At 40.6% G+C, this 13,414-nt stretch overlaps 3 protein-coding genes across 6 annotated transcripts; 1 reads left to right on the top strand and 2 right to left on the bottom strand.

Moving 5' to 3' along the window:
* Positions 1-211: 211 nt before the first annotated feature.
* On the bottom strand, positions 212-2,863 carry si:dkey-42p14.3 (EF-hand calcium-binding domain-containing protein 10). Its single transcript, XM_054777812.1, has 4 exons — positions 2,703-2,863; positions 735-902; positions 575-665; positions 212-496 (listed from the first exon to the last, which is right to left on the bottom strand). Exons 1-4 carry the CDS (start codon positions 2,803-2,805, stop codon positions 451-453), a joined length of 408 nt encoding a protein of 135 aa, XP_054633787.1. The 5' UTR covers positions 2,806-2,863; the 3' UTR covers positions 212-450.
* A 658-nt stretch (positions 2,864-3,521) lies between these two features.
* LOC129181979 (ubiquinol-cytochrome-c reductase complex assembly factor 6) lies at positions 3,522-5,713 on the bottom strand. 2 transcript variants are annotated; one of them, XM_054777814.1, is made up of 3 exons: positions 5,417-5,713; positions 4,392-4,528; positions 3,522-3,972 (listed from the first exon to the last, which is right to left on the bottom strand). In XM_054777814.1, exons 2-3 carry the CDS (start codon positions 4,497-4,499, stop codon positions 3,850-3,852), a joined length of 231 nt encoding a protein of 76 aa, XP_054633789.1. In that variant the 5' UTR covers positions 4,500-4,528; positions 5,417-5,713; the 3' UTR covers positions 3,522-3,849. The 2 variants fall into 2 exon arrangements, with proteins under 2 accessions (XP_054633789.1, XP_054633788.1); XM_054777813.1 differs by having other exon boundaries at positions 4,732-5,711.
* On the top strand, positions 5,097-13,020 carry LOC129181976 (G/T mismatch-specific thymine DNA glycosylase-like). Of its 3 annotated transcripts, none has more exons than XM_054777811.1 (9): positions 5,097-5,306; positions 6,210-6,571; positions 6,641-6,846; positions 7,417-7,486; positions 11,750-11,885; positions 12,020-12,102; positions 12,170-12,264; positions 12,341-12,515; positions 12,623-13,020. In XM_054777811.1, exons 2-9 carry the CDS (start codon positions 6,250-6,252, stop codon positions 12,706-12,708), a joined length of 1,173 nt encoding a protein of 390 aa, XP_054633786.1. In that variant the 5' UTR covers positions 5,097-5,306; positions 6,210-6,249; the 3' UTR covers positions 12,709-13,020. The 3 variants fall into 3 exon arrangements, with proteins under 3 accessions (XP_054633786.1, XP_054633784.1, XP_054633785.1); XM_054777809.1 differs by lacking the exon at positions 5,097-5,306 and adding an exon at positions 5,334-5,669; XM_054777810.1 differs by lacking the exon at positions 5,097-5,306 and adding an exon at positions 5,341-5,401.
* The last annotated feature ends 394 nt before the right edge of the window (positions 13,021-13,414 follow it).

Here is a 13,414-nt window from a genome sequence, read left to right as displayed (position 1 = left end):
ACATTATCCATATATACATTATACATTATCTACTGTGGATATGCATTATCCACAGTAAATGAGATATGAAAACAAACATATGTAAAACTATACATGAAAATAACATACATTTGAAGTAAATTATTGTATGATGGAAATAAGCAAATGAGTAAGTAAAAATCACAGATTTTTTTTCAATAAAACTTTAATTTTGAATGATAAATACCACTGACGCCGCACACAAGAACTAGCACATGAATAACCTACATATTTTAAATACACACAGAAAACACTCGTTTACATAATTTCCTCCGAATCAGACATGTTTTACTGTTTTTTCTATGTGTCTATATTAATACAAAACTGTATATTTTATATTTACTTTATGTAAAGCACAGTACATGTCAAAAGGCTTACTTTGCCAACATCCACATGCATACAAACATTTCATTGTGCGCCCAGCATTACAGCTTAACGTTGTGCATATGTTGCTGAGCATCTCTCCAGGCTCTGCATCCTGTAATATGATGATGAAAACGTGTATGGTTGAAAGTGTCGAATTTTCACAAACACGGTAGCTGACAAGTTCTCTTACCCTTCTTCTATGAAAGTATCATAGGATATTTTGTCTTCATTTACACCTTCGGGGCACTCATTGATGTCTTTCATGCCCAATGAGATCAGAGCTGTGCAGGAAATACATTTACTTACTAATTGAGTATTTTAGTCTGTAACAGCATTGTGAGTGCACTCACCCTGCTTGTATTGTGCAAAAGTGACATATTTTTCATTAGCTGGGTCCACGATCCCAAAGGCTGCGTCCAGATTAGCATGGCTGAGCAAACTTGGCGCTTTTGCGCCACCACCATCTCGAGATTGCTTTAGCTGTTGAAGTTTCTCAATGAGAAACTCTTTGGGATCCTCTAAATGACAAAAAAAAATAATACAATCAGGGTGCTATACTAAATGACATGACAAGTACCCCTTAAGTACAGTATTGGTGTGCATTTATTCACATTTGACATCATCAGAACACTAGTCAAGAACTAGTCGGTGATCTGAAGAGAGCTTAGGAACACACTACATTGTCATGGATTAAAATCCTGCAGCGCCCAAAATCTTAAAACCAGCACATGTCCAGGCCCATTTAAAGTTTGCTAGTGACCATCTGGATGATCCAGAGGAGGACGACTGATCCATATCAAGGAAAGGATGAGTAGGGCCATGTATCGTGAGATTTTGGGCAATCACCTCCTTTCATCTGTGAAAAGTTTGTTTATCCATTGAAGAAATCAGTCACACTCTTTTCTGTATTTTCAATCTTTAGTGCAGTAATTGTCTGAAAGATGTCACAAAGCTGAGCGCTGGACTTCAGTCCATCCCATGACAGAGGGAAGAAGCCAAGAATGACGAAGTGCCTACTCCTATCCTATCCTCGAGTCCCGCCCATGCAGGGGCGGTACCCTTTCCCTACATAGATCAGTGGTGTGTGGCTATGTGTCGGCATCTCACTGGCACCAGCTTGTGTCAATCCAGGGTGCAAGTGAGTGTATTCTGTGTGTGCGAGATGTAGCTGGCAGATAAGGTTGCCAGGCAAGCAGGCATTGAAGATGAATCGTGGCCGAGTCTTCCAGCATTGCAATTATCCCAACCACACTGCCCAGGCAACAGAGGAGTGGCTCCGTAACAAGCATGTCAAGGTCCTGGGGTGGCCGAGCCAGTCTCCAGACCTCAACCCAATAGAAAATCTGGGGGGAGTTGAAAGTCCGTGTTGCCCAGTGACAGCACCAAAACATCATAGATCTACTACTCTAATGTAAAGAGACTTCTAAATATTTATACTCAAGTTCAATGGTTTGATATTTATATACTGTTTAAAAATAGGCCTGTGAGAAATGTAATTCATGAAAAGTTCATAAAATTTAGTTTTTTAATCATGGAGACCTTCAGACATTTAATCAATGAACTTTGGTTAGCGCCCTCAATTTAAACCATGCAAACTTTTATGACCCTACCTCTGAATAGAATCGTGAGGAAGCAGAATCAAAATGAGGAATCGGAACCGAAATTGCTCAAATTCGAACGATGCCCAACCCTACTCACAGTTGAAGTATACCTATGATGAAAATTAGACCTCATCTTTTTAAGTGGAACAACTTGCAATCGGTGGCTGCCAAATACTTTTTTTGCCCCACCGTAATTGCTCTTCTGGTCAGCACCTAAACTTAGCAAAGGCTTATTTCAAATGTGAAAATTTGAATTAGTACAAATATTATTTGTACATACAAAACGGGCGGTTATGCAACATAATGTCTGAGCATTTTGAGTGCATAAGTGCATCACTTCACACCGAGAAGTATGGCAAAATGCGTGCACTTTGAGTACCTGGATGTTGCACTCAAAACGTGAGTGCGCAGCAATTGACCTGAACTACCCTGAATCATTGCTAGCTTGCCTACGTGTGATAGCACTATACTGTCAAAATTCGCGCCCTCAGAAACTAAGTGTGCGGTGTACATAGTACAGTACACCGTACTCATTTAAGTGTACAGAACACAGCACACGTCTTGTCAAAGTATCCTCCCGTGCTGGAAAATGTTTAGTGAATTGACGCAGACTCAATTAAATCACTTGCTATTTTTCTTCAGAAACTTAACGCGTTAGCACATAAACTTGCTAGCTCAGTAAGCCATAACACCGTTTTTCATTGACAAAACTCTCACCGGGTCTGTAAAAGAAGAGCATGCTGGTCAAGTTTTTCATGAGGTCGAAGATTTTGTGTTTTTCCAGATAAGCAGCAGCTTCCTTCTCTCTCTCCGTCGACATCTTGTCTTGGTCTCCTTTTTGTGTATGTTGGTTGCTAGGTGACGCCGACAACAAAGAGGGTACGGCTTTGGTCACAAGTCTATGTAGCTTCGTCTTGGTGTTGTGTTGGACAGACTAACATGTTTCTTTGAACATAAATGTCACAATCAAAGAGTATCTTTACACATTTTGTCAGTTTAGTCTTATTGGAAAAGATATAAAATCACACGCTTTAAAGTTGATATACCGTACATTGTCTATTTTGGGGATGAACATTCAACTACATTTCCTTGATTGACAGATTAGGGAAAATTACTGGATCTAAGCATTTTAAATTCTGTTAAATTAATGTTGTTCGCCCCAACGCCCCCCTTGGTCCGCGGGAGATTTGTGGGAACACAATGCCGGTCTGTGTGTCGAAAAAGGTTGGGGATCACTGTTGTAGTTGACCTGTGAATTACTGTACTGTTAGTAGTTGTGACTCAACAGCGCCTCTGCTGGTTGGAGCCAAGTGGTGCGCTCAATTTTGCTCAACTGCCGTAAGGCGCAATGACCATAATTATTTCAGCGTTTTCTTGGTACATTACACCATTATGGCCTTTTCTCTCAATTTTTTGTCTTATTTTTGTTAATTTTATTCCTGCAATCAGTCACAGGCCCCTGGTCTGCACTTTGGACAGACCTGTCATACACAACATTCTCTATTAAACAAGGACATTTGAAACAGACTACTCAAATAGATATTTTATTTATTCACTACATCTTTGAACATATATATTAATTAATAATATGTATCATATTTCTCACATTTCTCATGCATGCTAAAAAATAAACACTTGGGTGTGTCTCAATTGACACACTTCTGTATCTCATACAGTACACAAGTGTAATCAAACTGAGAAGTACAGCAAAACGCAGTACACTGTCAGTACCTGAATGCACTCAGGCATTCCCCAGACAGTCCAAACACTTTTGGCACCAAGAGGCACCAAGATGTCTTCCTTCAAGCATGTTACAGCCAATGACATGTCCCAGCTACAACTTTGTCATGTTTAGTGAGCGTCATCAGTCCAGCTTCCGTTTACTCTCTAGTTGCTGTTTTATGGCTGCTGTTACGTCTTCTCTGACTTTGAAGCCAAGCAATTCAGTCTGAAGCTCGCCAGGCTTTGGCGGGATCTCTGGTATGCTCTGATGGAAGAGTTAAAAACATGCTCTCAGAATAAATATGAAACCAATCATCATTTTATTTACACATCAGCAAACACTGACCAAGGGGACAACTTCACTCTAGCAGCAGGAAGAATACAACAGCAAACATTTACTATGATCAGGGCTGCCAGGATTAAGTACACTATTATACTGTATCAAATTTCAGGATAAACCTAAAATGTACAATAACCTTTACAGTCAGTATTTCCCCATACGTTCATTTATTTGTGACGGCTTGCCACAAATACATTTGGACCGCCTGCTTAGAGATGGTTAAATTCAGCTCACCTATAATTGAGTGCGTTTCAGGCTAATCCTGAAATTTCACCCGAAAGCCGAATATCCCTAACTTATTGTGAGTAGTGTATGATATCATTTTGATTTGATTGACTTCTCACCAGATCAGGAAGGTAGTATTGGTGGACCACCTGTGCACCAGCAAACATAGCCAGTATACTGGCTCCATACATCCTCAGGTAGCGAGCCCAAGACACCCCGGCAGGCATGTTCACAGCTCGGTGGGATGTGCTTCAGCCTGGAAAACCACAAACTTGTAAAGACAAACACTTACATTCAAACGCTGCTTGCTTTCAACACACCACCTCTCCACATGCTAGCTTCCCAGCTAGCTGTTTTTAGCCCTGATGTAAACCTCACGGCTAACGTTTTATACGACACAGCGCTATTAACAAAGCAGCACACAAATATACAAACTTAACCCTCCGAATGAACACATACCTGGTTTATTTCAGTAGTATATGTAAAAAAAAAAACAAAAAAAAACGCTTTTTGAAAGTCATTTCCAGACAAGCACAGGTCACCTACTGTATAGATTCACATGACAGAACACCCACTCGTTGCTATTTTATTTTGTCATTATTTTGTCATTAAATCTAAATTGTAGCTGAACCTATAGTTGCATGTGATTATTATCAGATGAATAAAGTATACTATTCAAGCGCATGATAGTTCTATACACACACATATATAATATATTATCGTTTGCAGAGATATGATTTACATATTTTTAAGTATTTACTATTGAGTGGTATGCTTTACAACAATATACGATCTTTGGTCACTATGTTCTTCCACGGACAAAAAATATCGATGGTCGCACAATTTGTAAGCTTGTCGCCGTCTGGCGGTGGGGAGTTTACAAAAAAGATTTTTTTTAAAATTTAACTTCGCGGATGCATATTAATGTTTAGACGGCACTCGTGTTTATAAACGTCCTTATTACGCACGTTTTTGTCTTGTATTGTTGTATCGCTTCTCATCCCTGCTTGGCACCTCCCAAGCACAAGGTGGCGGTAAGTAAAGAGTTTGCAAAATTTAAATGGTCTTTGTTTTGGACGCGTTTCCCTGCCCCCCATCTCAAAATTGGAAGCCGTAAAATGTATGACAGGTATGTCGAATTCACCTCACGTCTAGACGTTTGATCCTCCCAGATGTTTTCTTGTTTAAAATCGTCTGTTAGGCCTCAACGTTGACAGCCGACTGCCATTGCCCATCGATGGTTTTTGTGCCTGTGTTAGCTGCTAATACGCATCACCTCTAACAATTAACGTGAAGACCAAATGAATCTTGATGTTTTTCTTAAGTAAGCCATCAGTTAATATGGAAGACAAAGAGTTTACACCACTGACGGTACCAACGGATTATTTTCAGCAGTGGTGAGTTGTTGCTGCAGGAAGTGACCGCTCCGATGGACGTCATCGCCTGATTTTCATTTTCACTATTTTTAATCTCACTACAAAGATCATATCGTGCATGTTGGACATCTCACTACACTACACTACACTACGCTACGCTACACAGTCTACCTGTACTTATTATTGCACCTCCACCTTGCTGCAGCTCTAAAACGCATGTTACCAGTTGTATTATGACTTGAAATAGTCAAAACATCACCATTGTTTTCATCATTTCAATGCCACTTATTGCAGGTTTATTCACATCCCATCAAAGTAGCATTTTTAATCAATAGAGGGCTCTTAGTGTCCTAGGATTTATGCTGGGTGTAACAGGGCCAACCCCCACTTTCCCCTCAAAAGTTTGGACACCCCTACAATACAACAAATATTAATAGCAAACCACAGCACGAGTCTTTTGTCATTTATTTTGTACTCATCTTCATGCACACCAGATAGAGAATACACACTTATGCGGTAACACTTCAAGCCTTCATACTTGGTTCCTCCTCTCGCTGCCAGGTACCAGTCAAGCCAGCAGCACCCTGAGGTGCAGCAAGTGATGTCCTACCACTACAGCGAAGGTCTGAGAGACGAGCCCGTCATGGCCGAGCTCTCTGTCCACACGCCACTTTGCCAGGAGCAGTTTTACCACAACTACTCCTCAGACCGCTACCAAGAAACGGCCTACCCGCATAGCGTGACGGAGCAGCAGCAGCATCCTCCTCCTCCTGCATACCAACAGAATCCTCCGCAACAACACACAGTACATCAACCTCCTTTTCAACACACAATGCAGCAACATCAGCCTCACTATCAAGGCACGATACAACAACAGGAGCCAAACGTTTATCAAGAACCTCCACCCGCTGCTCCCCCTCAAGGTAAATGAGGAAAAAGAAAGTGTACTGTATGTGTACACTATACAAACATCACATTATCCCCCCACACAGCTGTGGTGACGCCAGCAAAGAAGAAGCGAGGCCGTCCGCCCAAGAATCAGAGCGACGGAGGAGGGGTGAAGGAGGAAGAGGACGACGAGCGGGAGCAGGCGAAGAAGGCCAAAAGGATTCTCAACCGCTTCAACGGCATGTCAGTGGCTGAGGTTATGGCCAAAACGCTGCCTGACGTTATTACCTGCAATCTTGACATTTTGATCGTGAGTTGTAAAGAAGAAATCACATCACAATTTGAAGGAGGGCATGAGCCATGCTTCTGTGTCGCTTCAAGCTTGCCTGTGTCTCAAATCCAGTATGTGTACACTGTGGTTGTGTTTCAATTTACGCACTTCCGTACTTACACTTCAATAAGTATACTGTGTACGCTGTGCCCCTATTTTCCGAGCATGCACATTTTGACAGTGTAGTACAGTCCCACATCCATTACTGCTGTTGCGCACTTAAAGGAAATGACGACAGCAATATTTATCCACTTCTTCTTCTCTCCTTTTTAATGGTGAATTGCTACCACTCCAGTTAGTCCCTTCCCTTCCACTACATAGTCAAGATGGCTACTTTGGGGGTTGTCAGGGTCGATCGCTGCACACTACTGAGAGTGTTTTTGAGTGAAACATCCAGGTACTGTCAGTGCACAGCATTTTGGCGTACTTCTCAGTGTCAACGCACTTATGCACTCAAAAAGGCTAACTGTACGTACTGAAGTGCACCAATTGAGACACGGCCCTTCTCTAGGTATGTTTCCATGGTAACCTCCTCATATTTCTCCTCAGATTGGAATCAACCCGGGACTGTTGTCGGCCTACAAAGGACACCACTACCCGAACCCTGGAAACCATTTCTGTAAGTTGAAATGGAATTACTGAAATATTCTTCATTATTTGCTTTAATCAAAGATTAATCACTAAACAAGCAATTAATAGACTTTTTACAAATTTAAAACAGTACATACAATACAATACAATGTGTGTGTAAAAAAACAGTTGCATTGCACAGTTGCAAAATATAATAAAATAGTAATATTTACAAATTAAAATTAAAGAATTAAATGCTATATATATATGTATGTATATATATATGTATATGTATATATGTATATGTATATATATGTATATGTATATATGTATATATATATATGTATATATAGTATTTAATTGTATGTATATATATGTATGTATATGTATATACTGTACGTGTGTGTGTGTGTGTGTGTGTGTGTGTGTGTGTGTATATAAATATATATATATATATATATATATATATATATACAGTCAAACATTGTCTATAGCGGCCACTAGAGGTGTGTGTGTGTGTGTGTGTGTGTGTATATATATAAATATATATATATATATATATATATATATATATATATATATATATATATATATACAGTCAAACTTATCTATAGCGGCCACTAGAGGGAGTCTGCAAAAGTGGCCGCTATAGACAGGTGGCCTCCAGTTGGCGTCCAGTTTGAATGTTGACTAGTAGAGGAAAAAAAAGAGAAAATAATAATAATAATGTTGACCAGTAGAGGGCACTGCGGATAAAAGTTGTACAGCACTACTAGGCTTGTTATTATCATGGTTCATGGTTTTAATCCTGAACATGCATATGAGTCAAACAGTAGCACATCACATAGTACAAGTCACAATTTTGCATGTCCAAAAAAAAGGAGGAAGAAGCAAAGCTTATTTAATCCTACCCCTCATCAGTTTCACATCAGTTGCAATACATTTATTCACCTCTTGTTCTTCCAAGTGTACTTTGTAGGTCTACATGACAATGTAGTGCAATCATAGCCAAGGTTTTTACTTACTAAAAGGAAGCTAGAGGCTTAATAATAACTGATAGAATATATCCACGACCCACAGAACAAAGCTGTGCTAGTAATGTCTTATGCTTGTTTTTTATATTTTACTTTTTATACGGCAGAGTGTCATTACAGCTTTAGTTCATCAGGAAGTGACTGTGGGCGTCCCGAGCAGGAGAGCTAGGCTCAGTGCTAGCTGTGAGTTTCGAGAGAGTTGGGAAGTGTGTTTATGTTGGCGTGGATGTAAAGTCCTGCAGTGTTCTCCGCTGTTAATAAAGCCATTAAAGTGCATCGGCGACGTGAGTCTCTCCTTCCCCACAACAAGCGGCATTACAGTATTGACCAGTGCGCACCAGGAAATAAACGGTGTCATTTCTTACAGGCATTGGCTGGACAGCTATGTAGTGGGGCTTGTTTAACCTTTGCCTTGTGGGCAAGCAGGAAGGAGAGATGATGCTGAGAGATGTGTGTGTGTTCTGAGCTGCTGTCTGGTGGCCGCGTTCAAGAAATAAAGTTGGCAGAAGCAACAGGAGAAGTTTCCTTCTTTGCTTCGGCGCTGAATAACACTGACAAGTTAACAGACTAGTAGCGAACGGAAAAGAAGACGGCTTTTTGTGTCGAATACAGAAGATGAGGACTTTGATGGATTTGTGGATGAGAATTGATGAAAAATAACGTGAGTACATTCTAAAATACTTCAATTAAGTACAACCGAACTCAGTTTTGCTCCCGCTGACGCATGCATGCTAGCGTATGTTTTTTTTTTTTTATTATTGTAGCGTCGCTGGGAGCACGTCCTGTTCCCAGCATACTTCGCGGTAATGTTTTGGGTGCAAATGCTCTTAAAGTTACATGTTTGACCAGGAAATAGCAAGTTCAAAAGAAGACGGCTTTTTATGTGGAACAACTGACAGTTTGTGTGGATCTTGTGAATGATTGTGACTGAGCTAGGACTCAGTAATTAAAGTCTACACACGACGGCTTCATTGTCTGAAAAACGAAACTTTTTCGTGCATGAAGCTTCTACTTGAGTTGGTAATTTGGCCGCTATATGCAGTCAGATATTGACCAAGGGAGACAAAATGGGTGGCCGCTGGCCGCGTTGGACAGGTGACCGCTATACACAGGGTCTATAACATGTAAATTTGCTGCGGGGGATTTTTCAGTGGCTGCTATAGGCAGTTGGCCGTTCTACAAAGGTGGCCGTTAAGACAGGTTTGACTGTATGTATATATATATATATATATATATATATATATATATATATATATATATATATATATATATATATATATATATATATGGGGCAAACACTTCCACACCACTGTATATGGGTATATACCCATATACAGTGGTGTGGAAGTGTTTGCCCCCTTCCTGATTTCATGCATGTTTGTCACACTTAAATGTTTCAGATTCTCAAACAAATTTAACACAACTGAACACAAAATGCAGTTTTTAAATTAAAGTTTTTATTAATGGAGAACAAATTCCAAACCTACGTGGCCCTGTGTGGAAAAAGTGAAAGAAAGAAAGTAATTGAGATTTATCAGTCTGGAAAAGGTTATAAAGCCATTTCTAAAGCTTTGGGACTCCAGTGAACCACAGTGAGTGCCATAATCCACAAATGGCAAAAACACGGAACAGTGGTGAACCTTCCCAGGAACCGTCCCAACCAAAATTATCACACCATCACACTACCAACAGTAAAATATGGTGGTGGTAGTGTGATGGTCTGGGGCTGTTCTGCTGCTTCAGGACCTGGAAGACTTGCTGTGATAAATGGAACCATGAACTCTGCTGTCTACCAAAAAATCCTGAAGGAGAATGTCTGGCCATCTGTTCGTGACCTCAAGCTGAAACCAACTTGGGTTCTGCAGCAGGACAATGATCCAAAACACCAGCAAGTCCACCTCAGAATGGCTGAAGAAAAACAAAATGAAGACTTTGGAGTGGACTAGTCAAAGTCCTGACCTGAATCCTATTGAGATGCTGTGGCATGACCTTAAAAGGGCAGTTCATTCCCGGAAAACCCTCCAATGTGGTTGAATTACAACAATTCTGCGAAGATGAGTGGGCCAAAATTCCTCCCCAGCGACACAGACTCATTGCAAATTATCGCAAACATTCATTTAAAAACTGCATTTTGTGATCAGTTGTGTTGTAATTGACTAATATTTACATTTTTGGATGATGTGAAACAAGAGTGACAAACATGCAATAAAAAAAAATCAGGAAGTGGCAAACACTTTCTCACACCACTGTAGATACAGTCAAACCGGTCTGAGCGGCCACCTGTACATAACGGCCACTGAAAAATCCACCGCGGAAAATGTACGTGTTATAGACCCTGTGTATCGCGATCACCTGTCTAATGCGGCCACCCATTTTGTATCCCTTGGTCAATATCTGACTGCATATAGCGGCCAAAATACCGACTCAAGCAGAAGCTTCATGCACGAAAAAGTTTTGTTTTTTAATCAATGAAGCCGTCGTGTGTAGACTTTAATTACTGAGTCCTAGCTCAGTCACAATCATTCACAAGATCCACACAAACTGTCAGTTGTTCGACATGAAAAAAAGACGTCTTATTTGGAGCTTGTTGCAGACAGTGACACCGTTTATTTCCTGGTGTGAGACAATGTGCACTAGTCAATACTGTAATACCCCTTGTTGTGGGGAAGGAGAGACTCATGTCGCCGATGCACTTTAATCGCTTTATTAACAGCGGAGAACACTGCTGGACTTTACATCCACGCCAACATCCACACACTTCCCAACTCTCTCGACACTCACAGCTAGCACTCATCCTAGCTCTCCTGCTCGTGACATCGCACCGTCACTTCCTGATGAACTAAAGCTGTAATGACACTCTGCCTTATATATAGTAGCACAGCTTTGTTCTGTGGGTGGTGTAGAATAACAAGCCTAGTTGTTCTTTACAACTTTTATCCGCAGTCCCACAGTGCCCTCTACTGGTCAACATGTAATAGTATAATTATAGGTATCTGCAAACACAACAAGCTTCTAATCACATACATGTTAATATGCGCGCGCACAAATTCAAAATGGCTGCCAACCTGTCTAACGGCCACCTGCCTATAGCGGCCACTTTTGCCGTTTCCCTTTAGTGGCCGCTATAGACATCTTTGACTGTATATATAATTGTATACAGCTATGTTTTCCTATCTATGTGTCCAGACTGTAGGGGCACCCTGTGAAAGAGCTGTGGAAACTTTTAAAATAATTTAAATCAGGATTGAATGTTTCCTATGTACTGTATTTGTCTGCAGGGAAATGTCTGTTTCTTTCTGGTTTCACTGAGGAGCAGCTGAACTACATGCACGATGAGAGCCTGCCAGAGAAATACGGGATAGGATTTACCAACATGGTGGAAAGGACCACACCCGGCAGCAAGGACCTCTCCAGGTGACAGACAACCCACGTTCAGAAACACTTTCCAAAGCCGTGACAGATGATGCATTCACCACGAATGAAGAAGTGGTGCAGTCAACAATGAGAGCTTTATTCGATTTATCAGTTTCTGTTGTTTTTCATTCCAGTAAGGAGATTCGTGAAGGAGGCCGACAGCTCCTTGAAAAGCTCCAAAGATATAAGCCACTGATAGCCGCTTTTAATGGAAAAGGTATACCAAGTGATGATCATTTTTCATCTGTGTGTGTCAATAAAGATTTCCAAATGTATTTTATTAGGTATTTATGAAATCTTCTGCAAAGAAATCTTTGGTGTGAAGGCAAAGAACCTGGAGTTTGGTCTGCAGCCCTACAAAATCCCAGACACTGAAACGGTATGTTAGACATCAAATACACGCAGAAATACTCTGCAATGGTAGGAATCCAACACTCTCATGTTTTCCTACCTAGGTTTGCTACCTGATGCCATCCTCGAGCCCACGCTGTGCCCAGTTTCCACGTGCACAGGATAAGGTGCACTTCTACATCAAGCTGAAGGAGCTGCGCGACCAGATGAAAGGAGGTGCAGCAACCGGCCAAGATGTGGTGGAGACCAAATACTCCTTCGACCTGCAGCAGGCTAAAGGTAAACGGTCCCTACGGAACCTTCTTAGCCGCACACTCAAGGCCATTTCATTCAGATTTTTGAATTGCTGGGATGCAGAATTCTTTGCTACTTTGTTTGTTCTGCAGAAGATGCAAAGAGGATTGCCATCAAGGAGGAGCAGATGGACCCAGAGTATGAAAGCTGTAGTGGTGTGCATGAGAATGTGCGGTAAAGTGGGAACTTCTCCACCTGAAGTCAGCATGGTTTGCCACCACCTCCGCAGCTGGAAAGGAATCATAATCCAGTTTACTGTGGGACTTTAGTGTTGTGGACTAAGGACTTTACTGCACACGACTGTCGGATTCTTCTCCCACATGTGCATGTACTGTACTAGGTGTAATATTTCCCCCTATTTATTGCATTTGGTATCATTTATTTGGTTACTTATTTTTGTACTGTATTTTGAAATAATGGAATTTATGTATGATCATCTGTGTAAACAAGTAATTGTACTCTACAATTTCTAATCTGTTTACAGAACTATTAAATCATTCGTAATGGAAAGCAGTTTCATGGTTTTTTGTTGGTGTCGAATGTATTGTGATGTTTCTTTGAGAAACTATATGAATGAAAAAGCAACACTTAAAAGGTTGAGGCTTAAATGATCAAATAATTTTAAAGATTCGCCTCACTCTTTCAAAATACTTGCAAATGTGTGAGCTTCGACGTTCAAATTTGACCATATGACTCTGTCGCATACTTTATACGTCATTTGCTTTCAGCCAATAGAAATTCGCCGAGGTTTTTAAAACCCCAGAAGCTCAAACCAATTTTAAAATAGGGGTGTATCTTTGTGTATTTGTACTGTAATATGCTAAACACATGTGGTGTAAGGTAAATTAACAAACTAAGCCAAATTGACACAATAAGCTAATTAA

Source organism: Dunckerocampus dactyliophorus, chromosome 5 (genome assembly GCF_027744805.1).
Source record: "Dunckerocampus dactyliophorus isolate RoL2022-P2 chromosome 5, RoL_Ddac_1.1, whole genome shotgun sequence".
Classification (NCBI taxonomy): domain Eukaryota; kingdom Metazoa; phylum Chordata; class Actinopteri; order Syngnathiformes; family Syngnathidae; genus Dunckerocampus; species Dunckerocampus dactyliophorus.
The sequence above is the reverse complement of the archived record's forward strand: the minus strand, read 5'-3'. Positions and strand labels throughout refer to the sequence as shown.

Bases quoted from the DNA above. Each gene is read 5' to 3' on its own strand.
- LOC129181979 (XM_054777814.1), bottom strand. From the start codon at position 4,499: ATGCCTGCCGGGGTGTCTTGGGCTCGCTACCTGAGGATGTATGGAGCC. The intron at 3,973-4,391 runs GTGAGAAGTCAA...CTCTTCCATCAG, and splicing joins AATACTACCTTCCTGATCTG to AGCATACCAGAGATCCCGCC.
- si:dkey-42p14.3 (XM_054777812.1), bottom strand. From the start codon at position 2,805: ATGTCGACGGAGAGAGAGAAGGAAGCTGCTGCTTATCTGGAAAAACAC. The intron at 903-2,702 runs GTGAGAGTTTTG...TTTGTCATTTAG, and splicing joins GCTCTTCTTTTACAGACCCG to AGGATCCCAAAGAGTTTCTC. The intron at 497-574 runs GTAAGAGAACTT...ATCATATTACAG, and splicing joins GATACTTTCATAGAAGAAGG to GATGCAGAGCCTGGAGAGAT.
- LOC129181976 (XM_054777809.1), top strand. From the start codon at position 5,584: ATGTTTTTCTTAAGTAAGCCATCAGTTAATATGGAAGACAAAGAGTTT. The intron at 5,670-6,209 runs GTGAGTTGTTGC...TCTCGCTGCCAG, and splicing joins ACGGATTATTTTCAGCAGTG to GTACCAGTCAAGCCAGCAGC. The intron at 12,516-12,622 runs GTAAACGGTCCC...TTTGTTCTGCAG, and splicing joins CGACCTGCAGCAGGCTAAAG to AAGATGCAAAGAGGATTGCC.